General features: G+C 38.7%; 1 protein-coding gene across 9 annotated transcripts in view; it reads right to left on the minus strand.

Annotated features, from left to right (window-relative positions):
• The window catches only part of FHOD3 (formin homology 2 domain containing 3), a 410,386-nt gene that overhangs the window by 13,903 nt on the left and 378,851 nt on the right, over positions 1-17,632 (minus strand). For 6 of the 9 annotated variants that reach the window (XM_083826789.1, XM_083826793.1, XM_083826785.1 and 3 more), the window contains 4 exons: positions 16,898-17,090; positions 11,508-11,531; positions 8,829-9,000; positions 6,369-6,530 (listed from right to left, as the gene is read on the minus strand). In XM_083826789.1, coding sequence (XP_083682915.1) covers positions 6,369-6,530; positions 8,829-9,000; positions 11,508-11,531; positions 16,898-17,090 — 551 coding nt within the window. The remainder of the gene's footprint in view (positions 1-6,368; positions 6,531-8,828; positions 9,001-11,507; positions 11,532-16,897; positions 17,091-17,632) is intronic. The other 3 variants (XM_083826786.1, XM_083826788.1, XM_083826792.1) reach the window with 1 other exon arrangement.

A 17,632-nucleotide genomic window follows, 5' to 3' on the forward strand; every position in this document is an offset into this window, starting at 1 on the left:
TAGATTTTAATGGTACGGGCTAGGTTAGTTTTATATCTGACTTTCCTTATATAAGAATGATAAAGCTGCTTTGAGGAGAAAGTTTGAGGATATGAGCCCAAGAGCAAATAATTTGTATCAGAATAAAATTCATTACAGAAACAACTCATAGATTCCTCTAAAACAGCGACTGGAAAATGAATTTAAGCTTCTTTTACAGATAATTTTTTACTAGACTTTTAAACCAGGCTTTCACAAAACCTTTTGTTTTGAAGGATATCTCACGTAGGACTGCACAGAATTATCCTGCCCCTCTGGTTCTCTTCCCTACAGCTGTTTATGTTGGCCTCTTGCACAGATGAGACACGGGACTGTATAGGCCTCACACTCATTACATCCATTGCTACCACCTACGGTGGTCAGCTGTATGCATTATTCATTCATATTAATTAGTATTAATACTTTTTATTGTCTTTTTTTTTTTAAATTGTAGACCACTGCGTTTAATCATTTCATTCTTGCAAAGATCTTGCCATCCTACGGCTGAAAGAATGTACTACTAAAAGGCATCCAAAAGACACTAGCTATCTTGGCATCTAGTGGAGCTAACTTTCCAGCTGCCAGAATTTTAAGTGCTTTATCTCACACTCTGTTTTCATCCAATAACTAGATTTTTATTAACTGGGTATTGACCTTCTGAAGGCTCAGTACTTTGTGTGAGGATGAACAGCCTTGATACTGAATACCAGCTACAAAACATTTACTTTTCCTAAATGCAAAGAATTGTTGCTAAATGTGTATCACTAACTAGAATACTCTACACCTCCTCTAACTCCTGATAGGATCCAGTTACTCAAATCCTAAATAATTAGCTGCAAATTCTAAGTAAAGTTGCTTGCCTTTAAAGTATTTTATATAGACTTTCTTCTTGTATTTTTTTAAAGCATAATTTCCATTAACTCCTGCTTTTAGTCAGGCTATAAATACCAGAAGAACAGTCTCCCTCCTGGTATTTTGGCACTTCTGTATCTTCTCATAGCCAGAAAAAGTAAGTGGAGAGACATGAAAATGAAAAATGATGAAAAAACAAAGAAAAGAAGAAAAAGTTAACTGAAGCACCCTATGATTTCCAAACAAAAATTACACACCTCTGGACTCAAATAGGCTCCCACCCTTTATTTTGTTTGCTTATAAACATGTTTATTTCAAAGCAGCAGCGAATGTGTTACTAAAATTTGTCTAAAGCTTGTCTCCAAGCCTGGTCCATTGGCAGAGTTTTTTCCATTATTTTGGCACATGATTGCAGCATGCTAACTCCTATTTCACTTTTACTGAAGGTGGAATTTAGTATGAAATACCTGACCTGGGATGTTCTGTAGTTAAACTTAATCCATCAGCTCTCAGCTTATTTGTCTAGGATTCAGATAATCTCAATTCAATTCCTACCTCCTCCACAGTCCCCTTGTATGAGTCTCACAGATTACTTGAGTCATGCCTCAGATACATTTCTGCATAAAGACTGCAAGATTTTTTTAATCCCCACAAGTCGTTATGCAAATAAATCAATAAATCCTTATGAGATGTTTCCATACCCCATAGATAAGTCACAGGGCATATTATTGGACTAACATATGTTTCTAACACCAAATAAAAGAACAAGGTGTTATCATGTCAGTCCTGTCTCCTTTCTTAAACTTCACTAATTATTCGAATCAAGTCATTGCATTCAAATGTTGGATTAAATTCTGATTTAATTATCTGCTCCAAGCCCAATTCTCCAACACAAATCTAAAGTAGATTTTTAAATTTAATAAAATCTAAGAGAAATCAGAGCACACACAGAGATGCTCCAAGATAAAAACAATGTGGGGGAAAACCAAGTCCTTGCTATTCAACTTTCTTATTCAGTGCCTCCAGCAGAATCCAGTGCAACCACCACTGGAATACGTGCTACTTACCATCAAATACCAGTCACACTTGAATCCTACATTATGACCATTCAGGCTCAACTCATCTTTAAAAATGACCTGTCTACTTGGCACAGCTATTTGAAATTATTTGTCAGCAAGAACATGATGGGATCCCTATTCTTTGTCAACTGCCTTTCCTTTAGGGAGCCAGGAAACACATTTTCAAATATGAAGGTTGCTAATACCAACAATTACTTCATAAAGGAGGAAGATACATGCAGGTTCATGCTTTAGCCTTGTTGCCTTAAGGCGATTGCATGTTGGATGGTCTGTTTTTGTTTTCCTTAGGCTTAATCAGCATTTGAACAAGGTAATGAAACCTTAGGACTTTTGGCTCTTTCTCAGAGCCCTGCCATGGTCAATCACAGAGGTCAGAAATCTACCCTGTCTGGCTCAACTTTTCCAGGCAGTGTGCTGTATATGCCAACACTAGTGTGAATACCCTCTGTATGCTGATTCACTATTACTAAACTGAAGTATGATCTTTGTGACACTGACTCATGGGCACTATATCATACTTCTGAGGCAGATCTATTCAGTTCAATGGGATCAACACAAAGATGGCAAGGCATCTCCATAAAAACCTAGTCCTGAAAGAATGATTTTATGTTAGGGGATGGATGTTCTAAATAAACAGCCACGATGAAAAGGAAAACTGCATCAACTTCCTACTTGTCTATCATTGAGGTCTTTTTTGGTTCTTTTCATTAGATGTACTTAAGTAAAGTCTTTTATGGGTGATATTCCTAATCTTTAAGTGTCTTCTGTTGTCTCAAAACTGCCGTGAACAGAATACTTATTTTTCTCCTTCCCCAAATAGCAACAATTGATACAGGTTGTTTATCATAGCATGAAATTCCCACTTAGGAACAGCCTTGGTCTTCTTTATATATTTCCTCTCTTACCTCACATCTTGAAATCTTCACAGCAGGCTCTGCTTATACACTTCGCATTTAGTCTTTTAATTCAGCTCTCTTTGTATTAAATAAACTACTTTCTTGACGGTTGTTTTTTGAAATCTCAGTGGTATCTCATACAGGGAGTTTCATTTTTTGGTCCCCCAATTCCACGGTTGCAACATCTATAATAATGTTCTGTAAGCTGTTAAAATTATCTTTAGCAATTGTATCCATTGGAACTTGGACTATCAAATAAAATAACGATTCTTAAAACTTCCTTACTCCAATTTTCCTTTGCACTCCTTGTTTGTTTTGACATTGTTTCTGAAGGTCATCCTAACCTTATAGAAGAACCAGACAATCTTAATTATATTATTTTTTATTTCTTTACTGAGTTGAACAGCTCCCCATAATGCTATAAAAACCTTTCTCACAGAAAGCTACCCTCAATCTTCAAGAACGGAAACAGTATATTTGCAAACTAATTTGTATTTTATGCTTTTAAAATATGCTGAACTGATATCTCTGGAGGCTGGAATCTGTTTATACACAGAACAAAGACATCAGAGCAAAAAAAAAAAAAAAACAGCAGAAGCTTCCCATGGCAGCTTGCCTTGAAGCTGTCTTTGAATGACCACCTCTAGGGGTGACAGAACATTTTTAGCTTCTGTGGCTCACTCAATCCCGTGGCTTTCTGTTGAGGCTTCTAATGAAAGAATACAACTGTAATGTTGTTTTCTCATATATAACACCCATCTAATATGTCTGGTAGGCAGGTCACTGAGCACCCATTATGAGGCCATGACTTCCAGTTGGTCACTGAACGTTTAAATGTCAGATATTATCTTTAAAAGCCTTCACTATGTTGGTGAGAATAAAGTTCTGTCTCTCTGCAGATCATCACAGGAACTCAGTCATCATGTACTTACCATGCACACTAGCTTTCAGTAGTCCATTTCAGCTCCTGCTGAACAAATTCCTTCCTACTAGTTCTCAGTCTGCTTCAATCATATCTGGATTTATCAGTGACCCTTCACATCTTCAACTAACAGATGCAGACGTTTCCATCTGTCTTCTGTTGAATGATTCACTGCCTTATTTCTCCCCCCAGTTTATGGTTCTGCTGATTGCCCTGAGAGTTCAAACTCTTCCACATCATTAAGATCTAACTAAGCTCTCTGCATACAGCATACAGTCACATTTCTCAACAATTACAAAAGGTAAAATGGCTAAATGAACACACCAAAATATCTCATTTTCCCATTACAACTATTTATTGAATTTAACAACCTCTTCCACATTCCTGTTTTTGTTTTCCCTTAGTCATAAATGACTTGAGTATCACTTGATTTTTATTTCATATTTTTATGTCTTTGTCTATGGCAAAAAAAAAAAAAAAATCCCTTGTCCATGAGATCCTTCTACCTAAAACACGGGAAATGTATACTGTGCATATGTCTGGGTTTCTGATTTTGCTAAAGACACAGAATTCAGCTCAGTTTCACTAAAACCTTTGCTGAATTTTAAGTGAGCATTGCAAGATTTCCAGTTCTACACTGAAAGCAATTAGACATATGCAACATGATGCACAGAGAAAATCACTCCTTTCAACTGAGTTTCACTTTGATGTTCACGAATAGATTTAATACTAAATAAAAGGATGTGTATGGGAGCCTGAAGACTCAATTATGTTGTATTTCTACCAGGGAGATTTTCTGCTTGTTTAACTCATATTTTGCATTGACAAAGGCTGGTCTCTGCTCATTTCCTGGAGGTGCCAGATTATCAGTCCAGTCATTTTTCATCGTTCAGGTATATTGACTATCTATTGCAGTAAAATAGTTCAATTAAGACATTCTCCTTTCACACTTTCTTTCAGCATACGTCAGCTAAAAGAGATGCTTAACTACTGAACTTTATGTTTGTTTTGAAACTGCCTTTTAATCCACTTTAGAGCCTCATCCAGATCTTGAAGAACAAACAAGCAAAAGAGCCGGAGTCTATCATGATTAATTACAGTGGAAATCAGTCACAGCCTAAACATTTACTAAATGCTTAATCCTTGTTACTGTTTTCCCTGAATAAGTATAAAAGCCAACTCCATGGAAAAATATATATTATTTTTATTATCATTATCCTTTTTTTTTTTCCCTGCAGCAAGTGCTTCCTTGGGAAAAAGGTACCTGGTAAAAAGCAGAAATAAGACTTTTGTGTGTGTGTGCATGAGGATAGTGCTGCTAACAGAGAAAATATTTTAGCACAAGATAAACCACAGAAATAGCCGAACATTCATGAGGCTTATTTCATATGCACAAGCCAACTAGGGCAGTCAGCACGTGCAGAACACCAGAACTGTGTGGGAAAGTGGGTAGCAGCAGAAGGTGATGCCACAGGGAGGTACGGTACAGTGCATGACAGAAAGTAAGACAGACAATCCAGTGTCAGCTCATTTTTTTGCTGAAGGTCTGTCTCATCTATCTAGCATCAGCTTTGCTTTTACTCTTGCCACATGCAGAAGTTCCTTTCTTAGCATGTTGGGGAAAGTGAATATGCTTTCAGCACATGCTAGTTTATAGCAATCAGCTACTGCTTATACCAAGTGTTCTTGATCACCAACTTTGTTAGAGCAATTCCACAAAAAAAAAAAAAAAAAGAAAATCCGTGTGATTTTTCACTCACTGTTGTTGACTCCTCTTTGTCCTAACTTCCCAGAAATGCTAAAAAGATGGATGGAAAGGTAGTCAAAAAGCCACATATGTTGAATGACATTAAATACCAAAATCTTACATCCTTTGGGTATTTATCCATCTCACAGTAATTATAGCAGTCCCTGCACATAAGGAAAAAAAAAAAAACAAACCTCAAAAGATCATCGCCTTTTAAGCATTGCATTTTCTAAAGCACAAAATCAAATTGCTCAAACTCAGGTGCCACAGCTTTGCCTTGTGGACACGCTACATCACTAGACCACCTTATTAAAGTGCAACCTTTTCTTCCCATGGGAAGCTTCTCTACAACCACTTTGCAACCAAACAGCAGTTCACATCTTGCTTTCAGGGCTGCGGAAAGATGGTATACAACATGAAAAAGAAAAATTTTTTTAAAGGTAAGATCTCTCAAACTACTTTTTGCTTTAAGATTAAATTCAGCTACAGATACAACTACTAATCTTTATGCCAGTTCATAGTACCTTATGACATTTAAGCAGTATCAAGTATTTGAGGTCCTGATCTGACTTCTCTAATTTTGAATAAGTACTGTCATAAGAGAAACTCTAAAGCACCACAAAACATTCTTCTTCTCTTACTGCTAAGGACATTTGAAGTTCCCTAGAAGACAGAGTCACCCACTGCATACAACACTGTTGAAACAATAGTAGAAGGAATATATGCCAATCATAAGTATACTCTCAAACTACTACCAATTAATGTCTGCATAGTACAGACCAAGTTCATACACCAAAATACATAAATACTCGCATGTTTGCTTATTCTGAGATGTTTAATAGCCATTTACTCACATGACTTCCTATTTGCTCGTGACCGCTTTCTCTCTCTAGGCACCGCTCGCTGGCTTGGCACTTGGGTGGCAGACTTTACAATGCGATCCATGATCTCATCTGCTGCATCATCTGTTGCATTAGGTGAATCGTCATTGCCAGCGTTCCACGAACCAATACGGCCTGGAAAAGTCCAGCAAATGAATTGAGGAAAAAGAAAACACAAGTCTTTTGTGTCACTTTGGTTTTGCAATATTTTTTTTTGGGAATTGCAAAAGGCAGCCCAGTCATTGCTACTTCAAACTGGCCAAAGTAGATGATTCTGCCTAATGGAGAATATTTTTAAATAATACCCTAGACTCTCTGCTGTATCAGCAGAGAATGGAGAGCTCAAATGCAATTACAACTTTTGATTCCCTTTGGCATTTGAGTCTTATTCATGACCATATAACTGGCAACTGTCTGCTAAAGATTGTCTAGGAGATGAGAATTCCTGGAGTATTGTGTGGCCACGTTCCCCTCTGCTCCTATTACACATTGACTAGAAGACAGGGCGCATGTTAGGAATTGATGAAAATCAGCAGGACAGGTCCTTTTTTACCAAAAGAAGGAAACAATCTGTTTCTAAGCATCTGTATCACAGGCTTGTGCAAAGAGGATATGGAAAGGGGAAAACATCTGGTTAGACATATCTAGTTTTCCCTTTCACAAGAAAGAATTCACCTTCTCATCACAAAGCTGTATGCGTCCTGGCACAACTGCACATACGCTGCTATGAGCAGAAAAGCAAGAGTCATTGGCAAGCTGAAAAGCTAAATAAGCAATTTTGGTTGAAACCACAAACAAACAAGTGAGCCATGTCTCCGAACCCAAGTCTCTGGCACTGCTTACTCCACAGAGCTGTGTCAGACACATCTTTTGGTTCCTTCACTACAGACTACTGTTCCGCATGCTTTTTGTTTTTTGAATAATTTGAAGGCAAGTATGTATTGAGGACACTGACAGTGAGCTTTGCAAAAGAGTGGGTGTGGTAGAATTGCAAACAGCTAAAAAATTACTGGCGAGACCGCTCCATATCACATCCATGATGTCAATAAACAACAGCTTTGATTAGCACTTTGTTCTGCTGCTTTTCTCCTGGCTCTCGTCAAGAGCATTTCTATTATGATAGTGCTCCTGACAAGCTTCTGTCTGGCTCACCCTTCCTCTGCCTCTGCTATTCTTCAGGGGAACACAAGCTGACTCTCATTATCAGGACATGCTGCTCGTTAGCATTCAGTGGATTACTTCAGCTGTTCAGCTTGTTGCAGAGCAGCTTGAATTATTCCATCTTTGTACTTCAGCTAGTTGGCTTGCTTCTGAAATTGGGGCTGTGAAACCTCTAAATTAGACAGGACCAGGGTTTAAAACCTTAACAAACTACACACACACACTTGGTGGTGAATGCTCTGGCCATGGTATCAATGCCACCAAAAAGAATCAAGAAAGTATAAGATATCTAGATGTGAGGGAAAGGAAATATGAAAACAGAAAACTAGCAACTTAAATTTTGGTGCATTCCCCTTTACTTCAAAACTATCTTCCAGGTAGCATTTGTATGGGAGGGGATGAGGGGAAGATGACAGAAAATAAACTGGTGAGCCCAGTCTCACCAGTTGACTTAGCAGCAAGGAAGTGGTTTAGTGACTATCCTTGTGAAGAGGCATACCAGTGAATCATGTCTTGGACAAGAAGCAAAGATATTTCTTGCCAAGAATGGTTGTACCAGTGAAACCTTCTTTCAGAGTATCAGGTGTTGGAAACAGCAGATTGGGTCAGGTTTTCATTTCCTCTGTATAAGCTTTCAGAAATCACCCATGCTGACATTGGAAACAGCAGAGCACTGTGGACCTCAGAGAAGGAGGTATCTGTCGGGACAGCAAGGAGATGCAGGGCTGTCCACAGAAGTTTTTTAAGTCCCTAGGCTGCACTTAATCCAGTAGCTTTGCAGTTTAGCAGGGGAGATTTTAAAAGCTTCATTGTCTTTTTCCTGTCCCTTTTCTCTCCCATGATTCCTAAAATGTTGCAAGGTCCTTTCTCTTCCGTTTGAATTGCTACCTTCTATTGCTTCTGTTGAAAATAAGGAGAAAACTACATCATGAATCCCCCATTTTGAAAACATTAACCATGAATGCCCCACAATGAAAACAGGAATAAAGACCGGGTGTGAGTGGGCAATCAAGTTGACAGGGGGAGAGAAAATAACTTGTGCCAGCTTGTGCTCCCAACACCCTCCAGCTGTAACCCACACCTTAAAACCTCAGGGAAATTATTCTGCGTCCCCATGCCCCAGCTCACCATCTCCAGCATGGAAATACCACTGGGGTCTTCTGACCCTTTCAGCTGTGAGGGCTCTGCCAGAGGGCCACCACCTGTGCTCGGGCCACCCTGAAGCTGCCGTGCCACCAGGAAGGTGGCCGAGAGGAAGCTGCCGGCACTTACCCCGGCTGGCCCGGCTGCGCGTGCGAACCCCCAGTGCCGTGGTGCTCTCCCCGCCAACACAGGAGGTCTTCAGCACGGCCTTCATGTTCTCGTGCTCTGCAGCATCCTCGGCGTACTGCAGACCCTGGGGCTGGCCCTGGGAGGGGGGTGAGGTGCTGGAGAACTTGCCGGACTGCAGAAGGAAAGAGGATTTGTTGTTTTAACCAAGAAAGCCAGAGTTGAGACTGCAAGTTGCACGGGTGGAAGCCTAAATCCTTGTTCTTGTGGATGGGGTTGGGAGTACAGATAGTCCCCAAAGAGTGCAACAATGGTGGTTCCTCTCCCAGAGCACACACCGCGAGCCAAAATACACCACAATGGCAGCAGGGCACAGGCAAAATCAGAGGAAAAACAGATGCACTAGCTCGAGCTTTGTAATTTTGGTCCCACCTCTGAGAGTCCAAGGTACAAAGCAAAAGCTGGCTTTGAAACCTTTGACCCAGGTTTGGTGTCAGATGTGACACTGAGGGGGACAGCACAAGACCTGACACAAGTAAATTTTTTTTTTCCTGTAGCATCACCTTCCTGTGACAAGGCAGGACTGGCAGGGTGGTCTGGGGACAAGACATCTCCCTCCTGCCTCTCTGCATTGCTCCACAGAGAACTCTCATGCTGCTCTAAAATGCAGATATGTACAGTAAACTTAAAATACATCACCAGTAATGCTGAAAAAATCCCCAGTCCCAAAACACCCAGCCAAATTATTCCATGGCCAAAACATAAAAAATTGCAGTCAGCAGTTAGCAGAACAAACAAAACCTTAGAGAGATTTTGGAATCTGCCCTCTGCTTCTCCGGCCCACCCGTGACTTCGCTGTCACCACAACAACGCTAACAACAGCGGCCGAGTTAATCGCACGCTCGCAGCGCCCAGGAGTGACAGCTCCGCTGAAAACAGCCCTCTAGAAATGCAGCCAGGTAGATGACGGGAGAAATGGAGGCTTTCTAAGGAGGGCAGGGGTTTGCATCAGTGTGCTGGAAGCAGGAGCCAGGGGCTGCTCTCCTCCTCCAGCCTGCCGTGCTGGTGTTCTCTCCGTTGCTCTCATCTACAGAAGCATTACAGCACATCTGAAATACAGCCCCAGCTGCAGAAAGGACAAGCTCTCACCAGCAAACAGACATCAACAGATAATAATACCCCTCAGTGTTTTCAGTCACATCAGTTATCAGAAACTGAAGTGTTTTTTTTTTCTTTTTTTCCTTTTAATCTTTCTTATTCCTCAGATCCAGCAAAGATAAAGGGAGGTGTGCTGCATTCTGTTCCTCCTCTGCATACTAAACAACATTACTTATTAACTTGACGGTATCAAGCCAGTCAGCTACAGCGATGCAAACCTGCAGAGCCTTTCTTTCAGAGAACAGTAAATTGGAAGAAAAGGCTCAGTCCTACTTTCCGAGCTTTGATCGAGTCCTCCTGGGTTGTTAGACTGCAAACTGAAAATATTTCATCAGGAAATCAGTGACAGGATGATTTTATTCTAACATGATGACTTTTCAGGGTAGGACAGCCAGCTGAGTAGCAAAACACTAATCCCTACAAGGCACTAAGCTAAATATACCAGTGTGATATTTATTTTTGATATCGAGAAGTTTGTTTTATTTTTAAAATATTAGCTTGCAATATTTTGATGTGGAGAGTGTGCAAGTGCTAGAATATCACCTGTGAAATTAAAAGACAAAAATAAATCCAAAAAACAAGAAAACCACCCAAAATTAGAGAGAAACTTCCATGAAAGTACATGCAGTTTTTGCACTAAGAATGCTTATATACAATGGGTTGTAAATGTAATGAGCACCACCTTAGAAAAAAACACAGGATAAAGTATTCACATAACTGTTAGTATTCACACAATAGTTAAACTTTGGCATAAAAAGTCTAATTTCTGTAATTTTCTTTCTGTAGCCTAAGCTATACGGCATAAACCATCAGTAGGGAGAAGCTACATAGCCAGGAAGCTTAATTCCACTTCCTTAGTTTTCAGACATTGGTGTAGATTAATGCCCAAGCCCCAGCCTCTTGAGCAAATGTTGATAGTTCTTAAATTATTTATTCACTCCTTTATTAAATTTCAATATCATCTTCAGGAGCAATTTATGATAGATGTATGAACTAGTCCATGGCTTACCTCTATGGTGACTGAAGTATCTTGTTCACTTTTCATACAGCAAAGATAACCATTACAATTTGCTTTGCATCCCTATATCCTGATGCTTTTGAACACTTTATAAAATAGTTATAATTGGACACACACGGATTAATAATGACTATGAAATTATCATTGAAATCCTTAGCCCAATGAAACTGATGATCCCCATAACATTCAGATCACTGATATTTTGGGTAGTGGAGCTACTTTGCAGTTTAGCAAACAGACATTGAAGAAAATACATGATGAAATTTAAAATTATTAAGGCCTCAGATCAAGATAGCCCTATTCAAGAAAGGAGGTATGCATATGGTTAAAGCTGACTGCAAAAACACACTCCTAACAATAGAGCCAAAAAGCTATGAGAAAAATGTCATGGTTCATAGTTCCAGTTGAGCAGATGGAGTTGAGCAGTCCATACTATCTGAGTTAGAAATTAAATGTCACAGCACACAGGGGAAATGGGAATGACATGCTCCTTCAAAGAACCATACCTCGGCATCCTCTTCTTCATCAGTCTGCCACCGGAAACAGAGGACAGGGCAGAGAAGGACAAACAGTAAGATTTAGGAAGGACAGCATGGCCAAGCCACAACAAAATAAGAGGTAACCATGGTACTGTTTATGCAGTTACAGGAGGCCATAAAAACACAACACATATAAGGAATTAATTCCTTAGACAATCATCTGGCTAATGTCTTTTAATTAATGAGCCACTATCCTATTGTACACAGAACAGACTGTCACTGTCAGTTGGACAGGATTTGAAATAGAATTTCCTGATTTTTCTTGGAGAAATTATGAACTGAGATCATCCCTAAACCATCCCATTTCTCTCCCCTGAGTCATGCTGTGGCTTGCCCACTTTTCACCTTGTGGAAACTGAGAGCACTAGGAAGGACTCTCTCCTTTTTCCAGCTCTGTTCAGAACAGGGAGGTCCTGCTTGCTCTTTCTCCCAGTGCAGAGATCAGCTTCTTGGCAATTCATTTTCTCTGCACTTATGTGCTTGCTTTAATTCCTTCTTTTAAACTTTTTTTTTTTTTTTTTTTTTTAATCTTCAAGTTTCAGTTTAACAGAGGACTAAAATCAAGTGCTGAGCAGTCTCTGAATACACACTACAAGTTTTTCAGTAGCTGGAAATTATAGAAATGCAAGTAACCTTTGTCATTTAGGGCTTTTACCCTCTCTGACAGCAGACATGTAAAATTATCTTGACAGTTACATTACATAAAATGTAATGGGCATATCAAAATATTACTGGATATGGAGTGTTTGTGAATTTGGGAGTTTACAGGGAAGTAGCAAAGTATTTAGAGCTGTGTTCCCAAGTGCCTGGGGAATTCTTCACCATGTACAAAACCCCACATAGATGGTTCCCAGAGTGAAACAGTTTCTCAAGTATCTGGGCTCCTTATTTGCATAATTTTCATTTAGACTGTTTATAAAGTATAAACATACCCTAGAAATTTGATGCATCTTTTTATTTTTTATTTTTTTAAAGTAGCATTCCATCAATTCTATTCCCCTGCCTTGTGTTACTAATATATATTTTTGACCTTATCTCCATCTCAACTGTGATTTCTGTCTGGGATTGATACATTCTGTTCCAGAAACATTCATCATTAAAAATGAAAGCCTGATTTACTTTGGCCCTCAGCTTAGTTTCAGCACAATCTCCATAAGAAGATTAGTTGTGAGAGTGCTGTGCAGCACATTAACATTACTTTTTAAGGATATGTTTTATTCAAAGGGTGAGATGTCTATTTTGCTTTGGACACAGTGGCACTGACAGTAAGACAAGCAGATATTTTGCAGAGGGACCTCAGCAGGTATTTCCCTTTGCATTATGAAAAGATCCATTTGCTTTTTCCACCCCCCGGGGGGTGGGGAGTCACACCATAAAGCAATTCTTCTGAAGGTGGACACTGTTTACATTTTGGCATGAATAAGAAACAGAAAGGAGAAGAAAGGGAAGCAAGAACATGTTTGTATTCTAACCCAAATGCAAACCTATCTAATAAATAAAACGCAGGAGGAGAGCGATTTAAGCTTAAAAATATGCAAAAGGCACTCAGGGAAAGGTACAAGAACAAAATACATACATTACAGACTGCACACCAAACCAAAGTGTGTTATATTATGTTTTCTTCTTTACAGGGAAAGTCTCAGTTCTTGGCCTTCCTGTCCATTTAGTCTACCTAAAAGTGATTTGCAGAGGACTTATCTTAAGGGCAATGTACTCCTCTCTGTTTGCCCCTGCTCATCTCTAGTTTTCACGGCATTACCATTTCTCTTCTCCCTGCTCTGGGTGGAAGGGGCTCACACCCAGAACTGCTGTTTGACACCCAAAGCCACTCAGGAGGAGTGGTTCAAGGTCCCCTACACTATTGCATGTCTGGAGAGATATCTGCCCCCAGTAAATCAGTAAATACAGAGAACAGGACCCAAAGTAGCAAAATAAATTAATCAAACTTTTGTTTCAGGGAGGGAATCTGCTCTCACCCAGCTGTGTACCTTCTGCCTTTCCTTCTTCATTTCATCATTATAAATACACTGAGAAATGTTAATAAATTAGGAAAACTTTAACAGATGTAATATTACCAAAAAGCGCTGGAACAATATTCCTATACTAAATACCTCCTGTCAGCACAAGATGTTAATTTTAAGAAAAAAGGGCTGCTCAGTTCTTCTGTCATCCAATACTGGATGTTGCAGGACAATTTGCAGAGCTTCTCTCTCTCCCTCCCATTTTTCCCTTAGGCTAGCATTCATATGTGGTGGATTTGCCATTTAAAAATATTATTTCTGTTACATAGTAATTTTGGAATTGAAACTCTTAAGTATCATAAAAAGCAGAGCTTCATAAATCTGGGAGACAGATGCTTATACTACCTACTATTATTAAAAATCATTAAAAAGCTCAGACTCATATCTATAATTGCATTTCTTCCCTCTTTTGCCTGCTTGTTATTTTTAGTGTGCCTGAAGTAAGTGACTGCTATCACTAGCTAAAGCCAGATATAAAGTTACACAGACTAGGCAATCTTCCCTGTGAAACTGTGGCAACTTACTGTTCTTCTCTTTTTCCCCTCTGCTCTGTCTCTCTCCTGCAGACAACTTTCACTGAGATTTAAACTGACAGTGCCCAGTCCATTTCAGCTATTAAAGAACACATAAACATAAAGATCTGTGGTAAACGGCTAAAATAAAGATGGAAATATTCCGCATCGTGCCTGTTTCTCATCCCTATTCCCTGCGAGGAGTTGCTGAAGCTGATGAAAGTTCTCCATGTGAGGAGCCAGCAGACTCTCTCCATGCAAAGAGCCAGTACTCCTCTGCCTTCCAAGTCTGCAGGGGGCTGAGGTATACGTGAGATGTACCTTCCTGTCGAGGACTGGGATGGTTCTGGATCATTCCTTTCCTGTTTTTGCTAAAATCCCTCTTTTCTGCCTGAAAACAACGTACTATAAGGTGATGAAAAGGGGATCCTGAGGAAACTTTCAAAAGGATAGTGAAGTAAATATCAAATAATCAAATAAATAAATATCCTTTTAGGTCACCCAAAGCAGAAAATAAAAGTCTACATGAATATTCTTATTAGCACTACTTTCTATAATGAGTTTCTTTCCAATGTCAAGATCTAAAATTTCTTCTGTTGGTGTTACAATTCTACCTAGTTCAACATACTGTCAGTGCGCTACTGATATACTTTCCCTCTCCAATGCATTCAAATACGAAAGAGTAAGAAAATCAGAAGCAGGCACAAAGCCCAGCCACCAGAATGCTACAATAAAACTCCTCTTTTTCATCTTTCTTCACACACAAATATCTTCCATCCTGCTGACTTGGAAGTTCACTTTGAGGTAGATATTACTGCAAAGTCAAAGGAAGCTGTGACAAACAGTCTGATGCAACTTTATTTCTGTTTTACCAGGTACTGCAATCAAACGAAATGTAAATGAGGCCATAACTACTGGGCTATAGATGAAGAGTTGTAGTTAAGTCCTGAAATAACCATATGGCCATAGGAAGAACTCTCTTAAAGAACATCCTTATAAGGGACTTTCAAAGAATGCTTTTTTTTTTTCCCCTCCAAATGGATTTTTTAAAAACCATTATATAATTATTAAATAGCAGTAGGCAAAAAATGTTCCCTTTCTGTGGACCTGAAAGATTTAGGTGGAATACCAGCTGTCAGATGGCATTTAATTCTTGTCAAATCTCAACACCGTCTTGAACCGAACAAATGACATTTCCCAATAGTATTTGTTTCTGGTCGAGGCCCAACTACCTCTTTTCTTACATTTTCAGCAAACAACCATTATCCTGGCCTTGCTCATCACTGATCTACCTATCAACCCTCATCCTTTTTCTTGATTTAAAGGGTCCCTTCTCTCTGCTTCCTGAATCCAGGTTCCAAGGGTCACATTTCCCTTTTCTCTCACATTTCCTGCAGCAATAGGACTTAGAGAAGCTTCTCAGTCATGCCACGGCCAATTCTCCCAGACAAGTAAGACAGAAACACTATGCCATATAGTAGGAAAACAGGAACTCCTTCACATCTTTGTACTGTTTAAACTAGTAAAAAGTATTCAAGCTACCCCAGGAAACAAAAATTTTAATTTACCAGTCTCTCTGGTTAACGCTATCTTTTAGGTCCTCTAGAATATTGCAGAAAATCAGGGAAGCAATTGAATAAAATAATGTCAGTTCTTCAGCGGTAGTTTTGAAAATTTGCCTGACTATATTATATCCTTCGAGTAAAATCACAGCCCCTTCCTTTACCTGAAGTTAGACCAAGAGGAAAATGTTTTGAGATAACACAGGTTTAACATTCACTGTAAATGGGGCAGATATCCAGATTTAAAGAGGGTATTGCCAGGAAAGATCTACAAATGACATTGAGTTAATGAATTAATAACAATCTCAATTTATATCAATCTCAATACATACAAATTTTTCAACTTAAGTTGCAGGACTCATAAAACTGAAATCAGCTTAGGACTTTTCATGCTAAAGGTAGGGACAGCTTCATATGCAATGATTTACTCTCATCTAATCGAGACTCCAGATTTGGATTTTGAGACAGATGGAAACTTTTATTAAGTACTGGCACTTCTTAAAACTTTATTTGGATTGAGTCAAACTACATCAACTTAAAAAAAAAAAAGATTAAAAAGTCAAGAGGATTTTAAAGCTTACTATGCTCAGAAAACTAGTCTTATTTTAATTTATCGGAATGCAGGAATACTATCAGCAAAGTTTGAAGGATAGCACCTACTGTGAACATAAATGTGTCAGCTCTTTCAGAACCCCAAAGTTTCTGTTCCCATAAAATAGGCTGCTTTGTGCTTTAAAGGTAACTAGAAAATATCCATGAGTGTGCATACACAGATATCTATACACATTAAAATATGTAAAATACTAAGATTAAAGAGTGTATATTAAAATATTCAAAGAAAAAAGTTTTTAAATTCACTTGTAACCACTTAAATGGTTACGTTTCATCATTTGTGATGTGCTGATGTCCTCAACTAGCAGCCTAATTTTCCAGTATTTTATTTTCTTTTTATATTCTTTTCTGATTACGTATGCACAGATTCCAGTGTCCACCAGAGATTCTTCACATTGTCTGTGCAACACAGAGATGCTCTTTCTGGATGCATAATCTTGGTTTGTTCTCATTCTATAAACTAGTATGAAGAAAAATATATCCATACTCAAGGACTTGCAAGTTTTGTCTTTTAGAAGAACAGAGGCCACTATTTACAGTAGAATAACTCCCTAATAATGAAGATAAAGATTAACAACAATTCATATAAGACATTCAGTGAAAGATTGTTTTAAAAATTGGTGCTGTGGGACGTATATTTTGCCACTTACATCTGTGATCATTTTCCCTCTGGTCTTGTTTCTTTCCCTGTGGTTAGCTCGTTTCTGTTTTTGCTGCAGGACTCGTTCCCTGGTGGTGCGGTATTCCAGAGCAAATTCACTAATAATTTTGCAGAACTTATTGATGTTGACTTCGCGTATTGCATACGGAGGATGGCCCATAAATAACAAGAATGAGTGAAACCTGGAAAACAATGTGTTAATGAATGCAAAGGGGAAAAATCTTTATTCATCATTTCTAGGAAAAACAAAACCAAACAAAACATTTCACTGCATCCATTTATTACTTTATTAACTCCTGTAATTTCTTTCGTACTCCAAAATTTTCATGGATTTTTTGCATAACATTGCCATGGTTTATAATTAAAAACATGAAAGTCTAGTCTATGATAACTTCATCCCAGTCCATTTTCCCAGGCTGATGAAGGAGATAAGATGCTTATGGAACTCTATCTACTTTATATGATTAATTTGGAATGTGAATGACCAATTTCATTTCAGTTATAGAAAAAAAATATTTATTAAGTTTCAATCCTATTTATTTGTATTAAGCAACTTCAAAGAGGCTGCTAGGACGTTGGGGAAAGTCTAGACAAGAAGAATGCAGATTTACAGGCTAGCAAACACAAGAAGAAAAGAATTTCTCGTTCACAAAAATGACCATAAAATTATATTATCTTCCAAGTAATTTATTTTGGGAAACTCTCAATTCACAGTTTTACTGCT

This window comes from Anser anser (assembly GCF_964211835.1).
Source record: "Anser anser genome assembly, chromosome: 2".
In the NCBI taxonomy this organism is placed as follows: Eukaryota; Metazoa; Chordata; class Aves; order Anseriformes; family Anatidae; genus Anser; species Anser anser.